This window comes from Neopelma chrysocephalum, unplaced genomic scaffold (assembly GCF_003984885.1).
Source record: "Neopelma chrysocephalum unplaced genomic scaffold, ASM398488v2 Primary Assembly neopelma1_77, whole genome shotgun sequence".
Classification (NCBI taxonomy): domain Eukaryota; kingdom Metazoa; phylum Chordata; class Aves; order Passeriformes; family Pipridae; genus Neopelma; species Neopelma chrysocephalum.
Window position 1 is genome coordinate 517,543 of NW_020897738.1, and position 20,698 is coordinate 538,240.

The 20,698-nt window shown below is 44.3% G+C and overlaps 1 protein-coding gene and 2 long non-coding RNA genes across 3 annotated transcripts; 1 reads left to right on the forward strand and 2 right to left on the reverse strand.

Moving 5' to 3' along the window:
- Nucleotides 1-445: 445 nt before the first annotated feature.
- On the reverse strand, nucleotides 446-14,047 carry LOC113970573. The gene is made up of 3 exons (XR_003535209.1): nucleotides 13,861-14,047; nucleotides 6,268-6,709; nucleotides 446-1,162 (listed from the first exon to the last, which is right to left on the reverse strand). It is a non-coding gene; the product is annotated as an uncharacterized LOC113970573 (long non-coding RNA).
- LOC113970574 lies at nucleotides 11,715-13,853 on the reverse strand. The gene is made up of 2 exons (XR_003535210.1): nucleotides 13,652-13,853; nucleotides 11,715-12,208 (listed from the first exon to the last, which is right to left on the reverse strand). It is a non-coding gene; the product is annotated as an uncharacterized LOC113970574 (long non-coding RNA).
- A 235-nt stretch (nucleotides 14,048-14,282) lies between the features above and the next one.
- On the forward strand, nucleotides 14,283-17,436 carry XBP1 (X-box binding protein 1). Its single transcript, XM_027689581.1, has 5 exons — nucleotides 14,283-14,567; nucleotides 14,639-14,735; nucleotides 14,824-14,955; nucleotides 15,483-15,646; nucleotides 16,415-17,436. Exons 1-5 carry the CDS (start codon nucleotides 14,359-14,361, stop codon nucleotides 16,599-16,601), a joined length of 789 nt encoding a protein of 262 aa, XP_027545382.1. The 5' UTR covers nucleotides 14,283-14,358; the 3' UTR covers nucleotides 16,602-17,436.
- The last annotated feature ends 3,262 nt before the right edge of the window (nucleotides 17,437-20,698 follow it).

Consider the following 20,698-nt stretch of genomic DNA (forward strand, 5'->3'; position numbering starts at 1 on the left):
AGTCATTGGCAGCTATTTATGCCCTGCATGCCAGGTTCAGGATACCCATTTTCACTGATTATTTTGCTTCTTGGAAAGGTCCTTAAGCTGCTGTAATCAAGATTTTTAAATGTTCTGTTGGCAAAGGTAAACAGTTATGTCCTAAGTTGTTGCAGGTCAAGGCCTTCCAACTGCCCCATGCGCAGTGGATATGTCATCAGGCAGTAAGGAGAGTTGGAATTTCAGTGTCAGAGGACAATGGGGTGTGCACAGGTTGTCACACAAAGGTAATGAATGAATGGTGCCCCTTGGAGGATGTCTTCCAGTAGAACACTGTTGTGCAGCTTGGAGGAACTGCCCTTCATGGTGTGTGCTCCCCACTGTCCCAGGCAGTCAAAACCTGAGGGCAGCCACAGCACTGGATGTGCCAACTTGGAACTTTTTTTGCTGAGTATGACTTGCCACATTTGGCAGAAGTTTGCCTGTTTTGGGCTCGTCCCTTCTCACTTGTTTCATTTCTATAATTTCTCCATAATCACGTCCATGTAACTTCAGTGGATCTCTGTGGCAAACTGGATCAGGGAAGAGACCAGGGCTAAAGGGGGTCGGCAGGGATGAAGTGGAGAAAGTTATTTTTAAACTGAATCAGAAAGCTAAAATAGTATTGGGAAGAGCATCCTTAGGAGTAGAGATGGGAATTGGAAATCCAAGTGTTCTACGAGATCATGACAGGAGCTCAGTGTCTGTGGAACACACAGTTTTAGTTATACAAAAACTGTGAAGAACCTGAGATTCCCAATTCTTAGCTGTGAAACTGAAAAGTCAAAAATGTTTTGTCCTTTCCTGCTGGTCACCAAAGTGGATGTCCACTTACTTCGGCAGTGTAGGGGCTCAGATGTCAGGCAACTGTCTAAGATTCATTTCATCAAACTTAAATGCCCCTCAGGAGGCATCCATGAACACTACATGTTTATTTTTTATCTTTTTTTCCTATTTAATTTTTCAAAATTACATATCATATTATTAGATATTATTAGATTTCAAATTTAAGTACCAAGAAAACGGGGATTATCCAAATTAGGCAATTCAACAGTAATCTTGTCCCCTGTTCATGTACTGAGAAATTCTTCTGTTACATGGACACATTCTTCCCAGCAAGGTCTTGCTTCACAGGAGAATCCCACTGTAGAGAAAAATAAATTAAGTATAGTAAAAAAATGCTAAGATAAGACTCCTACCTCTGTTGTGAAGGAAACACAATCACCAGTGCTTTTCTAATATTCCTTAGGAAATGACGTAGAGGTAGAGCCTCTCCAAGTTAGGTGGAGAGTTGGGAATGCAGAAATGGCAGGTCAAACAAAATCTGGAAACTACCTACTGAAAAAGATGGGAATGAGGCTCTATATAAGAAGTGGACAACACCCTACACCTAAAATAAGAGCTGCTGAAAATCTGATCCACTCCACTAAACTACCCACATCCTTGCACTTGTAGACACACCAAAATTGCCTTGTCACAGCCTCACAGTCAAATACTGAGGAATGACATGAGGCACTAGGTCTCAGGTCACCAAGTTCCCTCTACTTGGGCAGAAATCCAAGCAGGAATTTGCAAGAAGAGAATGGACTGTCTATCATTAAAGCATCAAATATTTCTAATTGGCATCCTGCCCAGTTGGCAGCACACAGTTCACAATTCAGTTATGCCATAATACTTCAGATATGTTTTCCTTTTTCTCCCCCTAAATAGCAAACTGAGGCCCAGGGTCTGAAATACAGAAGTCTCCAGCATTTACAACTGCAGCTGAGGACAGTGAGAGCTGTGATTTGAACATAATGAAATGATGTGCAGTGCCAAGTGGTCTGAGAAAGCATGCCCTGGGCACTCCGTCTCTTCTCCCAAGTAACAAGTGACAGGACCAGAGGAAACAGCCTCAAGTCATACCAGGGGAGGTTTCTATTGGATATCAGGGAAAATTTCTTCATGGAAAGGCTTGTCAAGCATTTGAACATTGGAACAGGCTGCCCTGGGTAGAGGTGGAGTCACCATCTATGGGGGGATTTAAAAGATGTGTGGATGTGGCACTTGGGGACATGGGCTAGTGGTTTAGCAGGGGAAGGGTTGGACTCGATGGTTTTACAGGTCTTTTCCAACCTAAAAAAATTGATGATTCTATCTCAGAAGAGGGCAATCAACACTAGAGGATGCTTTTGACACTGAACTTCCTACATGTCATTTCCCTTGCAAAGAAATGGATATTATAGAACCCTCCTCCCTCTGCTCTTGAGATAAAACAAAGTTAGTGAAGTACCCACATAATACTGTGATGAATGTTACAGAAAAAGCCCCAAATAAAATTAATTATTTTGTGCTGAGAGCAGAGCTGGAATGTTGCACAGGAAGTACAGCCTTGCACATCAGGAAGAAAGAAAACAACATTAAGTAGCCATTTGCAACATGTTCATCAGCCATTCTGACCATTAAAGGAGGCAAGAACCCAAATTCCCTGGTCCTGCCTTCCCTGTAATTGGAAATACATTTGGCTGAAGATATCTGAACACTGCTTTCTGTCACGTCTGTGCAGTCAACCACAAATACAGCACTGAAGAATCCCTTCTAGAGCCTCTTTTAGCCTAATTTCATAATTAAATTAAACATATGCTATCTGCCCATCAGCCTTGTTGCTCTTCTGAACCTATTAGCTAATTTTGGCCAAACTTAAGGGCAGAACAGAGGTTTTAAGAAGTACAGTTGAAAATTTTGTGAAAATTGGAGGCTCTGGACTCTGGGTACTGTAGAAGCACGAAAAGGAACACAGGGGAAGCTAGGGCAGCAGGAAAACATTTAAGAAACTGTGCTTTTTGAGTTCTACTGTCCAAAGAACAGTTTGTTGTTATTTTTTAAAATAAAAGAATCCATTCTAGTTGCATCCCATTTAATTAACATGAAGGTTTTGTAACTATACTTGCATTTTAAGGGGTTACCACCAGGAAAGGACATGAAGTAAATGTGTGTGCATGTAAATGTTGGTACAGAACCCTGTCCCTCGGTGAGGGGGGCAGAGGTCGGTGGAGTTCAGCTGTTGCACACTCTGCATGGCAGTAGCCAGAAAAAACCTAAGTGCAGCAGCAGATTAGTTACAGCATTTGTTGGCTCTTGCTTGATCAGGATGCTTACGGAATGCGAAAGGAAGGGAAGAGGAACTCAGGTTATTGAAGGGAGGTGACAAGGGCAGGGGCTCAGAGATCTTAAGACCAAATATATTGGAAACAAAGTATCTTAAGCTCTGCTGCTTTAGCACTAACCTGTTTGTCCTCCAGTACTGAGGGAGCCTCTCCAAAATCTAGTATCAGTTATGATAGCAAAGAGCAGATGACATTTTCAGTTAGGTGTATTCTTAAGAGACATCACCAAAACCCCCCCTTCTGATGATCTCCAATGCTCTTAGTCTCTGATGATCCACTCTGCAGTAAGTACGGCAATATCAGAACCCAAAAGTCTTACTGAACTTTCAGCCAGTGATAAAGAGGATTTTCCAAGAAACTTTTTTTTCCTGATATATTGTCTAAGATTCTAGCATAAAAAGGAAAATATGACCCTTTTTCAAAGAAATAAAGAAACTAAGCAACGAGCATGGATTAAAAGTATTTCAGTTACTGTGAATTTTGAAGTTCTATTTGACTGAGATAGTCTCCAGTATTGCCAGACCTTGTTTGCAGTATATTTCATCTCTCATCCACTTTGTAAAGAAAAAAGAAAATCTCTTAAAAGGGTCTGCTCAGATGTGTTAAATAGTAAGAAAAGGTGATTCTTGCTCCTATGTTTTATCATAAGAAGAGATCTGGTAACACTAGATAACCCAGCGTGGCTCCATTTCAATGGGAGATCCTTTTACAGGAGTAGCACCCTCCAGCTACAGAGCCCAGTGCCCAACTCCCCCCTCTGGTGAGCGAGGACCTGTCCGGAGCTCGGCTGGGAGTAGTTGCAGATAACACTGCACTCACACAGCACCGAGACTGTTTTTCCCTTTAACTACCAGGTATTTCACAAGCTGCCACATAAAACACCAAAAAAACCCAAGCTCAAACAAACACAAACACCACTGCCACCACCCCCCAAAAAGCCCAAAACAACTGCAAAAAACCCCCAACAAACCACCACCATTGCCTCCAACTGATAAAAGTGTTCTGAACATACAATGGCAAATAGGAACTGTGGCTAAGAGTAAGTGCTATCTGAAAAAAGTGAATAATATTTCAGTAGATCAACCTCCTCATTTCATTTTCTTCTTGACAATGAAAACAGATGAACAGAAATTTTATTCCTGGATAAACTGGTTTCTCACCACTGTGGAAGTGCTGATGGAAGGGACAGCAGTTTATTCCTCAGCACTTCACAGATTAATTCAGATTTTACACAATTATTTCTCATCCTCCTATGTATTCTATAAAGGCAATTAAAAATTTGTCAATGACTACAAAACACCTCAGACCTTTCTCTCATCTTTGATAGTCACAAACACATCATCAGGCTTTTCTGTGCAGTATAATAATAATAATAATAATAATGGCCAGTCTTTGCGAACGAAGATTTGGGGAAAGGTCTTTTACCTTTCCAGCCTGCGCAATGGATTTTTTAGGTGAGACACAGCCTGCGCTGAACTGAGCCCACCCTTTAATCCTAAGGTTCATCTGCTGGGGCCAAGCAAGCTTGGACAATGGCAGTGAGGTCCTCAGGACGTAGGTTTGTTTAGAGTGACCTTCTCATAGATGGATGGCCTCACAGGCCTAACGGACTCCATCTGCCCGGGGGACTGGCTGGATTCGAACCTGGGTCCCAGAGGTGAGAGTCCTGCACGCTAACCACTAGGCCACCAGGGGTCCCCTCTGTGCAGTAGGAAGGTTGTGATCACACCCAGTAGGAATGGTAGGTAGGTGAATAGGCATAATGTCCTGGGAAGATTGTCACTCAACACAAAGGACCAAGTGACAAGTCACCAAGGGAATTCCAGCTAAAGTGCTCAGCTACCAATAATACTACATAAGATGCTGAAAGAGCTGAGCACTGACACAATGAACACAGAAAGGGTTATATACAAGTGGATACATCTTCAAGTTAAGTTAGACAACAATCAGGGTTCCAGGCTGCAGCTATGACAAAGTAAACAACTTGAAAGGCAGCCCAGTTACCTCATTCAAAACAACAACGTTGAGAGCATTTCCTGAAAGCTGGGGCATATTATCAGTTTTCATGGCAGTTACCTCAAACACCTCCATGTTATAAATTCACATGCCACCTTGATCATAGGGATTCATTTGTTCACACATGCTTAAGACACTGTCTTTCCTTTAAAACTCAAAGTCCAGATGAAAAACAAGAGACACAAGAGAAACTGAGAAAAACATCACTGACTAATCAAAAAGATGTATGCCAATACACCAGGATTAAAATGTAAGAACTAAAATAAACTGTTATATTTTAAACACCACCAAAATCAGGAAGTCTGGATAGTACCGGCATATTTGTTGATAACTCCTGTTTAAAAAACATTCAAAGCATTCTAAGTATTCTTTATAATAGTTTATGACTGTTATAACTGTTTGTTTTAATTGAGACTTAGCAATTTCCCTTTGAAGCCAATCTGTGTTCATATAGTTCTACTGGTATCTGTTCCACTTAGAGGAAGAAGTGTCTGTCTTTTGGTTCAGTCAAACTGAAGTGAAGGATAAAGTGTCCCATTGTATAATTGTAAACTACTTGACTCAACATCTTTCTCCTACATTACAAAAAAAAAATTTATTTAGCATTTGCCTTGGAATTCCGGCCTGTGATGACACTCAAGTTTAAGAAGCAGGTGGTGTGTCAAAGGTCCCCTTGTTTAGATTAAAGAACATCGTAGAGGGATTTAGGACGTACCTTCACTGCCCTGCACAGTGTAGTGACACATACACTGGTTCTAAATGGGTATGAGAAGCAACCTCATTCCAGAGTTCTGCATGACAAGAAGGAGGTTTTGATGAATGGAGTTTTCCATTGAAGCATTTACTAAATCAAACCTGAGAACCTTCCTTTCACAGCAAACTGTATCTGAGAAGTCCTCATAGCAGACCAGGTGACCACAGGAAGGATGAGGACAGCCATTTGTCTCATTCACACTCCCACATCTGCCTGTCCTGGTGGTTTCAGGAACCAACTGAGCTGATAACTCAGACTACTGCCCATGCTCCCTACATGTTTTAATACTGTGCTCTGCAGAGCTTATTTCATAAGCAAATGATATTGCTGTACCTCTAAATGAGCAACAGGCACAAGAGCTGTCCTCTTTCCATTAAATTCAAGGCCATGTACATGCTTGCCCTTTTCCTCTCAGACAGGATTGCACAGTCTTAGGGCTGACTGAGAGCTTTACTCAGACACACCCGAGTGCTGGATGGGCTTTCATTGCGAAGCAGCACCAGCAGTTTCCCACGGCGAGCCAAGGGGCGTGCGGGGCCCGGGCGGGGCGGGGCGCGCTGCGGCACAGCCACCACCAGGTGTCCCCCGAGCACCGCAGGCTGCGGGGCACCCGCGGGGCACCCGCGGGGGAAGAGCTGCGCTGGGGGTGTCTCCAGGGCCAGGAGCCGGGGTTAAGGTGTCTCCAGAGCCAGGAGCTGCAGTTAAAGGTGTCTCCCACAGCCTTGTGTCTTCATGCAGGCAAACTTTACTATTGCAGCTTGGTACAGAAAGCCCACTGCAATGGACAAAGTGTTTATGTATTTATGAAAATGATGCTTTCATTATTGTCATCAATTATTCTAAATTAAAGTAACAAACTGTTGTAACGTGTCAGCTTAATTAAAGACCAAAAGGAAAAGTCAGTGAGGACATAAGTCAGTCTTGTGTTAAGAAAAATATGCCACGCAACTGTGGCTTTGCCTCTTGCTATTTAAATTCTGAAAACGCAATTCATCCAAGTAAATCAGCATCAAAGCAATCCAAATTAAACAACTGACTAGCCATGACAATTTTAATTATAAAAGTTATTTGTGAACAAAATTCCCTGTTAATGTTTGAAAAGTTAAGTTTTCTAATGTCTTAAACAACATGTAGTCTTTTAAATCTGTAAGAAGGGGAAACATGCTGATTTGGGAACCCTTCACTCTCTCTGTACATGTTATTGTCTACTGAAGGGAAAAAATAACAATGAATCAGGCCTGTAAAACTGAAATATGTAAATTGTACTAAAAATACCTTCATTTAGATAAATGCAGCCTTTTCTTTTTGCAGACTATTGCCCAATATACAGTACAAGTTCACACAAGAGTTGCAAGACAGTACAGCCATGCCTGATGTTTTCCTTCAGGGTCCTCACCAGGCAGGCAGGCACAGCAGATCATGTTACCAAAAGAAGGAAAAGGAATACTATGAAATAAGCTTAAGAAATTATTGCTATATGCTGTTTGATCATCTAAAATCTCTGCAAGGGCTGATAGGAACAGAATGGATTTGGAAAAAATCTGGAGCCATATTTTTCAAGTTTCTCAGTATCCATTCTGCAAGAAGTGCCCAAATGCATCCATACAAATGTCTGACTGTGCTCTTGTGCCCCTTGTGCCCCTGAGGTTACCCTGTATCATCTCCATCACTTCCAGTTCAATCACACTAAATGCTAGATTACTGTTAATTTTATGTGTTCCTTATGTCAGTGCTTAGCAGTTTCCTCTCTCACAATATTGAAACATCCAATGTAAATACCATGTAAATATAACACTCCCTGCATATTTCACAGAAACATATTTACATACAATCTAAATATTGACATTTTTGTATTCAATTCAACATTGTTATTAGTGTTTCTGGAGTAAGTATGTGCTACAAGCTGCTGTTCATGAAGCCCTACTTCAAGCGATACACTACATAAAGTGAATAATATATAAATACCACAGAATAAATTTGAAGCAGGTGGTTAAGGTGTACAGTGTATCAGCCACTGATACTAATCACAACATGAAGAACCCTGTTAAAGCCAACAAACAGATTTCACCACTTCTGACTACCAAAAGCAAAAAACATTCTTAAAAGATGACTGGCTAAAATGAAGGAACTAGTATATTAACAATGGATTCATTCACGCCAAGGGAAGTTAAGCAACTACTTACTCTATTTCATCTCGGATTATCTATTACATTAAAGACTCACCGAAGTTACAAGATCTGACTGGCGCTTTTAATTAATCACCTTAAAACACTCATTTTCCACATTTAAGTACTACCATGTGATCTATTTAATTAGTATATAAAGGGCTTTAACTGTCCCTGTCCATTTATGTAAGTGTTATCATTAAAGTCAGTGCTAACAGAGCAAATCAGTGAGGCTACCAGAAAAAGCATGATAGACTCGTCCCTCTCTAACACCAGCAGCTGCCCTGTGCCCTCTGAGCAGTCAGAAAGTCGAAACTGTATGAGGCAGGAGATGGATGATTCTGACAATATCCGCCACATTTTGGGTCCTGCTGAGCCCATGCTGAGACAGGACTGATTCCTAACTTGACATTTTCTGATAATTTCCTCTTTTCACACAGGGTCTCGTGACAGCTGGAGGCAGGCTTCTCTGTACAAAGGGCACCCAAATGGAAGAATATAAGGAGATAACTTCAAAATTACAAAACAAGAAAGTTGCCAGGACTCTCAGGGGCTCTGAATTTCTAAAGGAATTTCAAAGCCTAGGGAATGACTAAGAAATAAGAAAAGGTTTTTCCTTTCAAACACTGGCACTGCTCCAAAGAAGAGCTTCTGCCAACAGGAAGTAGCCATCAAGTTTTCGTAAGCACGGTTGTTGACCTCATAGAGTATTTTCCAACTCCTGAACCAGGATGTGCAAACTGAAAAACTTACTGGAATGGGAGCGTTTAGGCATGTGAGATTTCAAGTTACCTGTTTTCCTCAGAGAGCTTATTCAACATGTGAAACACTGACACAGAACCCAGAACAGTGCTGTTGGTTCCCTGGCACAGCACAGCAGCGAGCTCAGTCTCTCCTGTACTGCCCAAGCATATCCTACAGCATCACCCACAATGATGCACTCGCTGCATCATCTCAACCAAGTGCAGCACCTTTGCCTTTTGTCTTTTGTTTGTCACTAACACCCCTAGTGTATCACCATGCATCAGTATATACAGGTGAGCACAACACCTCTCTGTGAACAACTCTTGTGGCACCTTCCAGAACCTTCAAATCTTGCATAATCTGCACAACCCTCTGGTCCACATTTTCCCGCCAGCATGATGAGAAAACTTTGCAGGGGAACACTGTGCTTGGGACTAAGCTAGGAAGAGAAGAACCAAAGAGCTAAAGTAGGACTACACATGCAAATTACAATCAGATAAACCACAGCCAAGCACCAGAGATGCCAACAGCTAGACCTTTTAAAGGGAAAGGGAATCCATGCAATGAACTAGAGTCAAGGATAGGGGAATGGTGTGGGAAGAGGATGGGCTCAAACTTTAAGCAAGTTGATTGGAAGCAGAAGCCAGAACAACCAAGCAAAGCCTCAATGACAATGAACAACCACAACCTCCCCTCGACCTCTGGGATTCCTTTAAAGACCAACTAGCTGTGGTGCCCACCAAACAGATTCCCTGATCCGAGCCCATTTCTCTGGCCAGCTGACCCAATGCTGTTTGATTCCCAGGTGGAGTCTCTCAGGGACTGGCAGATGGCGTAAATCTTCCCAAGGGCATCCGGTCACTACGGATAAAGATCTGTTTACAAGACTAATGTTTGCAGAGACTTCCAGTAACATTTCACTTTTACAGAACTGGCAGTGCAGGATTGCCAAGCCTTTCCATTTGCTGTGATGTAGATATCTTGTCTTCTTTTAAATTCCCATGAGTGGTGTGCTCCAAGCTCTGAATGTGCAAGAGAAATTTGTTCTCTGTCTGACAGAACAAATCAAATCAAGGGATCTTTATCTCAATTATGGCAAAGTCCTTGTAAGCAGGTATACTTTCCCTTTATAATCAGCATTCTGTGACAGTGGGAGGGGGATTAGGAGGCTGGCTCTATACGGAGACCTCTGCTGTTTAATAAGCATGTCAGTTTTCTGGAAAAAGTAATAAATTGGCAAAAAATTGGAACTGCTACAAAATTATATACATAAGGTAATTTCTGGTCTTGCTTGAGATGAGTGAGTTCTTGAGTTTCAGAGGAGACTAACAAAATGAAGCAAACTGCAATTACAATGCAAGTGAAAATCAGGGAAGAAAAGATACCATGGAGATGCAAGGAACACTCTGAGCTCTTTATACAGGTTCCTTGGTCTTAAATTTACTGTTATCACACCAAAAAGAGATAATATATTATTAGACTGTTTGAAGAAAAATCCACCATTTTGTATTCTGTGACAATAAAAAAAGGAATTACAGACACAAAATATTATAAGCCATGAAACACGAGATGATTTTGTTGCCAAAAAATCTGTGATGCAGAGAGGTCCCTACAGAAGAGGGCCACGATGCAAGTTCATATTTTCTAATAATTAAGTTAATCAGTTCCTATACATGCATCTACAACTGGGCTTTGCGAAGTGTGCTTCCTACCCACCTTTTTTATGAGGTACTGCATGAAGTTTATTACTACTAAGCTACCATTAGACCTGGAATAAGGCAAAACCTCTTTGAATGTAGGCAATGGTACTGAACTGCCCAGAGAAGCTCCAAGGTGAGCTTCAGTGCCTATGGCTGCTGGGAACTCCAGTGGCAGTGAGGGGAGACCCCATTTTCCTGAAAAAAAGACCTTACAAAAGGCCCAAGGTCTAGTCAACTTGATGAATATCTTTGTTCCAGAAACACTGCCAGCATTGTCTTAGTTAACTCAGACTTGTCTTGTGAATCAGAAGCAAGGCTTCATTGACTGTGGTGATGGGACAACTAATTCTATTGGCATGGAGAGACAGAACACCCTACAATGAGGGCATGTGAGCTCTGTCACAAGATACACACTGCCCGAGTCAACTGAAGCTGCCTGTAGTGGCTGGGACACTGCTGTGGGGAAAATACAGACAGAACTGCAGCATGAAGGTCTGAAGATATTAGAAGAAGAGTTGTAACAGGAGACACCTGAGGTACAGGTGTGACAGGATCTCTCCCTCACCAAACAATCAGCTAAGTCAGAGGACTGAACCATAACGATGATCAAAGTGAGAATCTCCAGCCTGTGCCTGTGGCCCACCACACAGATCTAAGAGGGAACTCAGGCAGACCTACCCACCATTCCTTGAAATTCTGGGTAGCAGCAGGTACCAGTAATGTATGTGGGTGGAACATGAGGACAAGGAACTGGAGTACAAGGTACACATATGTAGGACGTTTGCAGGAGAGTCAGGGTTTAAAGTTGGATTCACTGGGTCTTTGCCACACCATTCTAATGGAAACAATCACAGAGGCCAATGAGGCAGAATCTCAATAACAAGTATTAATGGAGAAGGGATGATAGCTGAGCAAAATATCACCTTCTGAAGGACCTGCTTGTAGCAGCATTAAGAGAAGGCACAGCCAACGTCACTTCCAACTGCATGCAGACTGGGTGGCAGCTCCCATGCAGTAGGCAGAGGATACAGATTCTGCATATCCCCTGAAATTAAGAGCACTAAGACTTTGAAAGATGTACTCCCGAAGGCCAATGTGTAATGACGAAATTTAAGAATATGTAAAATGAATATAAGTTACAGGTTTGGAATAACCTCATTTTAGGCAGCAAAACAGTTCCCCTTCTCATTTAATCAGCTATTGATACAAACCTGGGAATATTCCAGCTGTTGTCACAAGCTTGGGGCCCCAGGCCACTTTCCAAGTATTTTCAGACACACATTCAGCAAACAAGCTCTTTCTCAGACTATGATCATCAGTTAACCTCTTCTCTACACCCCCTTCTTCCATTTTATTTCCCTCTTCTATACCCCCTTTTTTCATACATAGATAACATTCAACACATGTTTTTTTCTCTGTATCTGATATTACACAAGGGCAAAGCCTCTCCACCTTTGTTAAACAAAACTATTTCCTCCGGTGGGTTGGCCACCTGGAACATACAACATAAAGCTATGTTAGCAGGAATTAATGTGGTTTCTGGCAGGACAGCCAACAGTATCCTCGTTGGCACATCCTTGGTGGTAGTGCTGAACCCCCAGTGGGGTGAAAGGCAGGGTGAGAAGCATTCTAGAGTCATGTGGATCACAGGATTGAATCCAACGACTGAAAAAAAAGAAAAATACAAAGACTGGCATGTGTAAAAAAAAAAGTGGAAATTAGAATTAAATTAGAATTAAACTTGAAGTCTTTTAAGAAAAATTCTCTGAGAGGGTGTCACAGTGCAAGACCAGATTTACTGAACTTCTTTTTGGCACTCTTTTCCCCAGTGACTTAACCATACATTTAAACAAAAGACTTTATGTCTCCTAATGATAGTAACATGGTATTCGTGAGCCTAAATGTATTCTCAGCAACTACACCACAGCTACTCTTAGCAGTGCTACTAAAACTGTTCAACAGGACTAGACTGCAGGGTGTCATGCCCTTGTTTTGTCAGCTATTACTGCCAACACTAGACATGCTAATGGATGCCATTATTATATTCAGTAAGAATGGACACCACCAGTACTAAGGGTAGCTTCCACTTTTGTGCCTGGTCACACATAACTGGAAAACATTTCAGGCACCACTACTGGCATATATGTCCCTGCACTTCTGGAGTTTATTCATGATCACAAGTGTTTGTTGCAAAGGGAAACAGATGTTTTTGCTCTGGTTCCCTATAAAATTAAATAGAAAAATTAAATCACAAGCAGACAGAAAGTTAGGATCTTTCTTCAGCCATAACGCTAAGAAATCTGGATATCTGTCTGATAAATCATATCATGACAAGTCTCCCCAGTATAGATACCACAAATCAGCAATGTGAGGCAGCCTGTTCAACACTTGTGTTGCAAAAAAGGGCAATTTGAAATGAATGTCTGAAATCTGAAAATGTTATTAATACTGGACCTGCATTTTGATAGAAAACAGTAAAGTTTTTAACTGGGAATTAGAATTACAGAAGAAACATGAGTCAAAACCCAGAAGAGACACACAAAAGAGCAGCAGATAGTTTTCAATGACCCGTATCTAAGGGGTTTAGCGGGACCAGAACAAACAACTTTTTTGCACTCAGATTAAAAGGCTTATCAAAAAGTTGCCGTATTTTTCACAAAGGTGTCAAAGTAGAAAGGTGAATTCTCAGCCTTAGCTCAATGTCACACTGCAGTGAGTAAGGAAAGAACAAACACAAGCTTACAAATGCAGTTTGTTCTCTGGATCATGAAAGCCTGGCAGAAGTCCAACACTGGAGTAATGCCCAACCAGCACACCAGTGCCTTTGAACTTCTAAAGCTCATGTTTTTCCTTTACTGTTTAACAACTAATTTAAATTCAATGTACAAATGGATTTCAAAAATAAACATAAGCAGCCAAAGTCTCAACATTTCATAACTAATCAGGTCATTGGCAACTGTCGCAAGTGGAAACTTGGAAAGCTTTGGTCACCGAGCTAAGGTCAACACTCCAACACTCTTGATGCCCCGCGTGCTTGTGTGTTGCTGTCGGCAGGTTGCAGAACACCTGCATTCCCACAGGCAGAGTATTTTGAGGCTTTCTACCTACAAAACTTTCACTTGTCTGGACCCAAGATCCTTCAGCTCTGACACCAGCCCGTCAGGGCAGGGTGATGACCCTCGTGGGACCCCACAGAAGTGCTCGCTTCCCTCCCCACACAGCACTGCTGCTTCGCAGGACAGGCTGGGGGCAGCGGTGACACACCCCTGGGGGATTTCTGCACACTCTCCTGCAACTTCTACTCATCAATCACTAACCTCTCTGCTTTTTTTGTTCTTTTTAGCCCACTTTTAGCCCATTCTTATGGCATCTGCTGAAGTTCCGTTTTTGGCACTTGCGTTCCCCACGATTCTGCTTGTGACAAACCGGCCGCGGGAATGGGACCGCAAAGAGGCTTCAGCTGCACCACCACGCCAGCCCCTGCTCGCTGCCTCCCCGACACACTGCTCAGCTTCAGCGAGCAGCCCCCACCCCACCGCCCATGGCGGGCGGCCCCTCACGGCCCGCCGCGGGCCCGTCGCGGCCCCGCCCTTCGCCGCGCGCCGGCGCCCCCCGGCCGGAGACCCCGCGTCTGATGCAATTCGCTTCCCTCCTTGCTCTCGGCTGCCGGCCAATCACGAGCTCGCGTGGCCGTAGCGTCACGCCGTCCTGGCCAATGAGCGAGAGCCACGATAGTAGAAATCCGGGCGGGGCCGCGTGCGTCGCAGACGGTTGTGCTGGTGGTGCCGGGCAGCGCGTCCGTTCCGCGTCCCGCCATGGCAGCGCTGCCCGGTGCCGCGGCCCCCCGGCTGCTCCTCATCCCCAGCAAAGCGGCCGAGGCCCCTGGCGCCGCGGGCGGCCGGCATCTTTCCGTTGTCTTGCCGGCAGGAGCTGACCCCGGCCTCGCGGGGCTGGAGGGCCCGCAGCCGGCCCGCAAGCGGCAGCGGCTCACGCACCTGAGCCCGGAGGAGAAGGCGCTGCGCAGGTGAGTGGAGGCAGCGGCGGGGGGGGCCGCGGCTTCCCCGCTTCCCCGCTGACGGCCGCCCTGTCCCGCAGGAAGCTGAAGAACCGCGTGGCGGCCCAGAGCGCCCGGGACAGGAAGAAGGCGCGGATGACGGAGCTGGAGCAGCAAGTGGTGGAGCTGGAGGAGGAGGTGAGGCGCTGGAGCAGGAGGTGAGGGGCTGGAGGAGGAGGGGATGAGAAGGTGAGGGGCGGCCTCCCTGCCTCATGGCTCTCTGCAGAACCAGAAGCTGCTGCTGGAAAACCAGCTCCTGCGGGAGAGGACGTGTAACCTTGTGCTGGAGAACCAGGAGCTCCGCTGCCGCCTGGGTTTAGATGCTCTGAAGACGGAGGAGGAGGGCGGCGAGTCGCAGGTGAGTCGCCCGCCGCGCTGCTGGTGTGTCCGCCCCTGCCCTGAGCAGAGCACACCGAGAGCTGCCCCCGCTCCCGGGGTAACCCCAGTGCTGTGAACAGGAATTTGCCAGAAACCCCCCCGTCCTCCAAATGGAAGTTCTCCTGAAACCGAACAGATACCAAGTCGGTAGTGTGGGGGATAACAAGGTGACTAGTTCCAAGCTGTTTTGAGATAATTTTGTCTGCTCCTCTACACTTTGTTATAGAAGTGAAGTTAAAACTGTTACAGTCATGTAGGCCTGTCTCAAAAGAATGGTGTATGGGGGAGGGTGTCAGGTTCTCATTTAAAAGTGGCAAACAAAATAAATCTGCAAGTGCGTGGAAGCTTCAGCTAACTTTGGAAGTCGTCTTACCTTCAGGTTGCAACAGCATAAGCAAGTGGAGAATCTCATGTTGGAAGCCTTTGCAGGAAAAACGTGTCTTCAGGATTATGTGCTGTACTGCCTGCCAGAACACTTGTGGTGACTGAATTTTTTCCTTGGCACAGGTTGTGAAGGAATCACAGGTGGATGAGATTAGATTGGTGACCGGGTCCGCTGAGTCCGCAGCACTCAGACTACGTGTTCCTCTGCAGCAGGTGCAGGCCCAGCAGTCACCATTTCTGATAGCTTCCACGTGGATTCTGATGGCAGTGACTCTTCAGACTCTGAGGTGAGCATCCATTCCTATGTAAACTGCCCATGAACTTCAGAACCACTGTGGATTTAAGACTAGTAGTTTAATTTCTTGATATTAAATAATTTTATGATTTTTTCCATAGTTTCTTTGTTCTTCCAAGTCTTGGAATGCCATATCTGTGGCTCAGAACAGCTGTGTTAGGCTGTATCTAGTGAGTACAGGAGTTAAACAAAACTCCAAAAAAACCAACCCAGCCTTCTGAACTTTGGTCACAGGCAGGTCTGGGTTCTGATCTGTGCTCTGTGTAGCCAGCAGGTACTGTGGCAGTAGCACTTGATGTGTCCAGGATCTCAGAGTTTCCAGTAGTGGCTGCGAATCTCAAATGCATGTAGAATTCTGTAGGGATTGCCAGTATCCTTACAAAAAAGTTAATGGACAAAGAATGACTGCACAGTGGAACATAATGCCCCGAGAGGTTTTGGAGTCTCCCTCACTGGAGATATTCAAGAACTGGCTGGATGCAATCCTGGGCAACGTGCTCTAGGCTGACCCTGCTTGAGCGGGGATGTTGGACCAGATAACCCACTGCGGTCTGTTCCAACCTGATGGATTCTGTGATTCTGTGAATTTCTGAAAGACAAGTAACTGCCTTAACTGTGTGTTTGATGGTGTTCTTGGTAAAACAACTGTGATTATGTTTAGTGTATTTTAACTTCTGCATGGGGGTTAATACATGCCACAACTGGTGCTTTGCTGTAACAGAAATAGGCTGTCTTCCTAAAATAGTATTTCATTCTGCAGCCTGATCTCCTGTTGGGCTTTCTGGACAGTCTGGACCCAGAGATGTTTCTCAGATGTGCTGATTCAGAGTCAATGTGCCTGGAAAAGCTGGAGGAAGAGATCTCTGGAGAAACAAATTCCATATCAGCCTCCCTCTCTCCATCGTTGGGGTCCCCATCAGCTAAGCTGGAGGCCATTAATGAACTGATAAGGTTTGATCATGTGTATACAAAGCCCCTAATACTGGAGATTCCTGTTGAAGCAAGCAACCAAACCAATATGCTAGTGAAAATTGAGAAAGAATCTCTCTCTTCATCTGAAGACGAGGCTATCCCTGAGGTCCCAGTGTCTGTGAAGGAGGAACCTGTAGACAGCTTCATGCCTGAACTGGGCATTTCTCATCTGCTTTCTTCTCATCGTAGCCTTGAAGCCTCAAACTACTTGTTGGATGCCTGTAGTGACTCTGGGTATGAAGGATCCCTGTCACCCTTCAGTGACATGTCCTCTCCACTTGGCACTGACCATGTGTGGGAGGACAGCTTTGCTAGTGAACTCTTTCCCCAGCTGATCAGTGTCTAATTTGGTAGTGTTAACTCCCCTTGGGTAACTGTCCTGGCAGATATCAGCATATGCCCCTTTGGGGTATGTGTGTGGGGAAAATCAAGTTTATTCAGAAAAGTGTTGCTCTCTTCTACCCAAGCTAGTAGATGGAGTGATGGTATGAAAAAACACAGGGCATCCTGCCCTGCCCTGCCCCCCCATCAGTGTTGGCTTATGAGGGAGGAAACTTTTTTGTTTCTCAATAACTTGCTAATTGTGTATGAACCTGAAAATGTTAATTTTGTTTTACATGTAAAATTTTAACACCAAAAACTGCAGTGGGATATTCATGTATAGACAACTGGGGTAAAACTTTATTAATAGTCTCTACGTCTTACAGCTTTACTATGTAAATGCTTGTTTTCCATTTGCTATGTAGAGTTGCTTTCTCCATTTAATATTTAACTGTATTGGTGCAATTAAAATGCAGCGCAGCTCACTGACCCTTTTTTGCTTTAGATCTCAGTGGGGCGGGGGGAGTATCTGGGCCTTAAGTTTAGAACTTAAGTTGAGGTCCCTCAGTGTCTCATCCTGCCCCAATGCACTGAGGAGCAGCACTTGCATGGTGTCTGTAGCTGGATGCTGTAGCAGTTTCTTCTGGATGTGGTAGAGGGGTTTGTGTGAGGGCCAGAGCTGCTACAGCAAAACCTTCAGCCTCAATAAGGCAAATGGGTGGCAGGAGCTTGAAGTCTGAATAAAGTCACGGTGGTGTCACCCTGGTGTGGCCAGTAATGCCAACCAAAGTGCTCAGTAGGAGGGGAGCTGGGGGTGAGACAGACATGGGGTGAAAAAGGTGCAGATTCTGTGTTACCACAGGATATTCTGAACCATCAAATGAACTTCACAGAGAGAATTTCAAATATCGCAGCAGGGCTTTTCGTTGTCCGCATCCATTTGTTCCAACATCACAATATTAAAAACACTTGGAGAGACAGAAGAAACTGAAATTTTATACCGAGAGAGCTGTTGCAGGTGTTTGGACAGCTGCTCTTGGTTTCAGTGCTATTTCATGTTTTGCATCCAATTTTGACAAAAATAACTTGGGGTGGGGAGGAAGCGAAATGGGGGATGGTATGGGAGGGTTTTGGTCACTAACATTCAAGGAGATAGCACTGCTTTGGATTACAAGTTTCTCATAATAAAAAAGCATTCCATCTGAATAGTGGATAGAAATAGAGACTACAGCTATGCAATGTAACAAATTTAGATTAAATATGCTAGTAGTCAGAGAATAGGTTGCTTTACTTTCAATCTGGCAAATAGGGATGACTGCAACAGGACCCTTAGTATCAAATAAATTGTTGTGAGTCCAAAAAGCAAACAGAAGTGAGGATTTGATCCGTGGTTTTGCATTACTTTTGTTAGTATTATTGGAACTTCGTATGACATTAAATTCATTTCTTAACTAGTTCAATAGATGAGTAAACATAGTAATTGATGGAACTGTCTCTGTTCAGTGCTGCAGTATGTGTAGGCAATGTGTGTGTTTCTGTGAATTTGATATTTGGGACTGAGTCACTGCAGGCACAGCCCATTCCTGTACAAGGCTCTTGCTTATTTTTGTGTCTTCAGGAGCTGATCCCATTTGTAGGGTGAAGTGGAAGTTTTAGTGATATGCACAATTTTCTCTATCTCAGGTTATCAACGATGTTTCTAAGTCTGGTTTCACTTGTTTAGCATTAGTGTTGTATTTTCTGTGCACCTTTAAGCTACAGTGACTAAACTGTAATAATGCAGCAAGAAATGGTGCCAGCAAAATGGCTTCACTGAGCTTTCAAGAACCTGCCTGGAAAACCTTAATATCCACCTGTGTGTATTTGCAAAGAATGTGTCTCCAGCCTTTATGTTTAAAGGTGTAGAAATTCTGTCATGAAGAAATCTGAGGGGAACAAGAAGGCCAAAACTGAAGGAGTAAGAAGTAGCATAGGGCTCAAAGACACGTTACCACCTGATGCCTGCAAAATTGTAGGTACTTTGCCAGCAATGCTTACGCAGTTGCTTTTGGGTTTTTTTCATGCTAGCTCAGATTAAGATACAGCAACATTAACTGCCAGGATGAGGAAGAGTGGAGATGAAAAGTTCATGTGAACTCTTGGCAAACTGCTTAAGAGAGGAACTTGTGCTCATTGCACCATGTTTCATGAGGAAAATGTGACCTTTGTTTGCAATGAATAAGGAAGTTTATGGTTCTTACATTCAGCTTTTGATACACCATTACAAAGGTAGGGCCTGGTATCATATCCACACTTCATAATTACTAAATCCAAGAACTCAGCAAGAGTAATTTGGCTGAAACTGAAGACAAAAGTAGGGTCACCTTTCACCAAATTATAGAGGCAGAGAAAAACAGTTGTCTTTAACACAAAAAACCCCAAACACCTGAAACACCTGGAAAAACTGTCAAGGCAGGAAGTGGCCAAAGGCAATTTGTTAAGCTGAAGACAAAAGTTGGTGGAAGCACTGAGACCTGCTACCACCATGTCTGACAGGCATTGAAGTCCAACAGCTGTATCTGAATGGTACGCTGAAATATGAATACATGCAAGATGTGGCCACCTTAAGCAAAAAATCCTGTACCAATTATCAGCCTTGCCTGTGCTTAAGCCTTCAGCAAGAAAACCACCAGCAAATCCAGCTTTGTAAAGGACTGCTTCAGACAACATTGAGAATGACACAAATGATACCTCTGCTGCATGTGAGTTTCCTTTGTTCTTAAGCCAGCCAAACTGCAGTTCTCAGCTCCTAGGCAAGGTTCTGCTCCAGTAATTATTCTGAGTCAGTGGTTTATGAAAGATCAGTGCTCACAACTTTGAGATTTTAAATTGCTTTGATTCACTCAAGTAGTTGGTGGTGGTTTGAACCAGCATTTTGAGTAAAGTGTAGTTTGATAGCTGCACACATAAGCTTTTTTGAGTACTCTGTAAACTTAATTCAATTGACAAGCCTGCCCTAGAGCAAAGTGCTTTGAAGCCAAGGCTGTGCCCACAGCAGGGACAAGGAGCAGTGGGGGCATAGATTCCCTTTTCTCCTCTGTCACTGCAGCAGCTCCCTGTTGTCCCTGACACAGAGCACCGCGATCCTCAGAACCCTCCGTGGGCACAAGGCAAAAGGCACGGGATGTGTGGTACAGAGCAGAAAGCTGCTGCCTTCTGCTGGAGGAGTAACTCCTCTGCAGCACCTCCAACTTCTGCAGGCAGGGAAAGCATGTCTGTGCTGTGGCTCAAAACACCTCAGCGTGGGGAGTAATCAGACACTGGAACGGGCTGCCCAGGGAGGTGGTGGATTCACCGTCCCTGGAGGGTTTTAAGATGAGATTGGATGTGGCACTGACTGCCATGGTCTAGTAATCACGGCAGTGTTGGATCAAGGGTTGGACTCGATGATCTCAGAGGTTGATTCTATGATTCTGTGATTGGTGTCCCTCGCTTTTCTCCTCCAACAGGCTGCTCTGAAAGGCCGGCAGACCTGTCATTCTGTTACCCCGCTGCCTTCCTTCAAAACTGTGACTGTGGGTCTTCTCCCCAGGCAGCTCGTGTCGGTGCCCGTGGGCACCACGCAGTCCCGTGGGTCTCTGGAGGGTTAGACCTGGGCCCATCGGTGTCCCGGCCGGAGCGTGAGGGGGATTCCAGAGGTGAAACACACAATTCCCGGCGGGGCCTGTTCCCGGTGGCGGATCCCGAGGCCCGCCCTGGGGCGGGACCTGCG

Coding starts and splice junctions, on each gene's coding strand:
- XBP1 (XM_027689581.1), top strand. CDS start 14,359: ATGGCAGCGCTGCCCGGTGCCGCGGCCCCCCGGCTGCTCCTCATCCCC. Junction 14,568..14,638: donor GAGGAGAAGGCGCTGCGCAG/GTGAGTGGAGGC, acceptor CCTGTCCCGCAG/GAAGCTGAAGAACCGCGTGG. Junction 14,736..14,823: donor TGGTGGAGCTGGAGGAGGAG/GTGAGGCGCTGG, acceptor GGCTCTCTGCAG/AACCAGAAGCTGCTGCTGGA.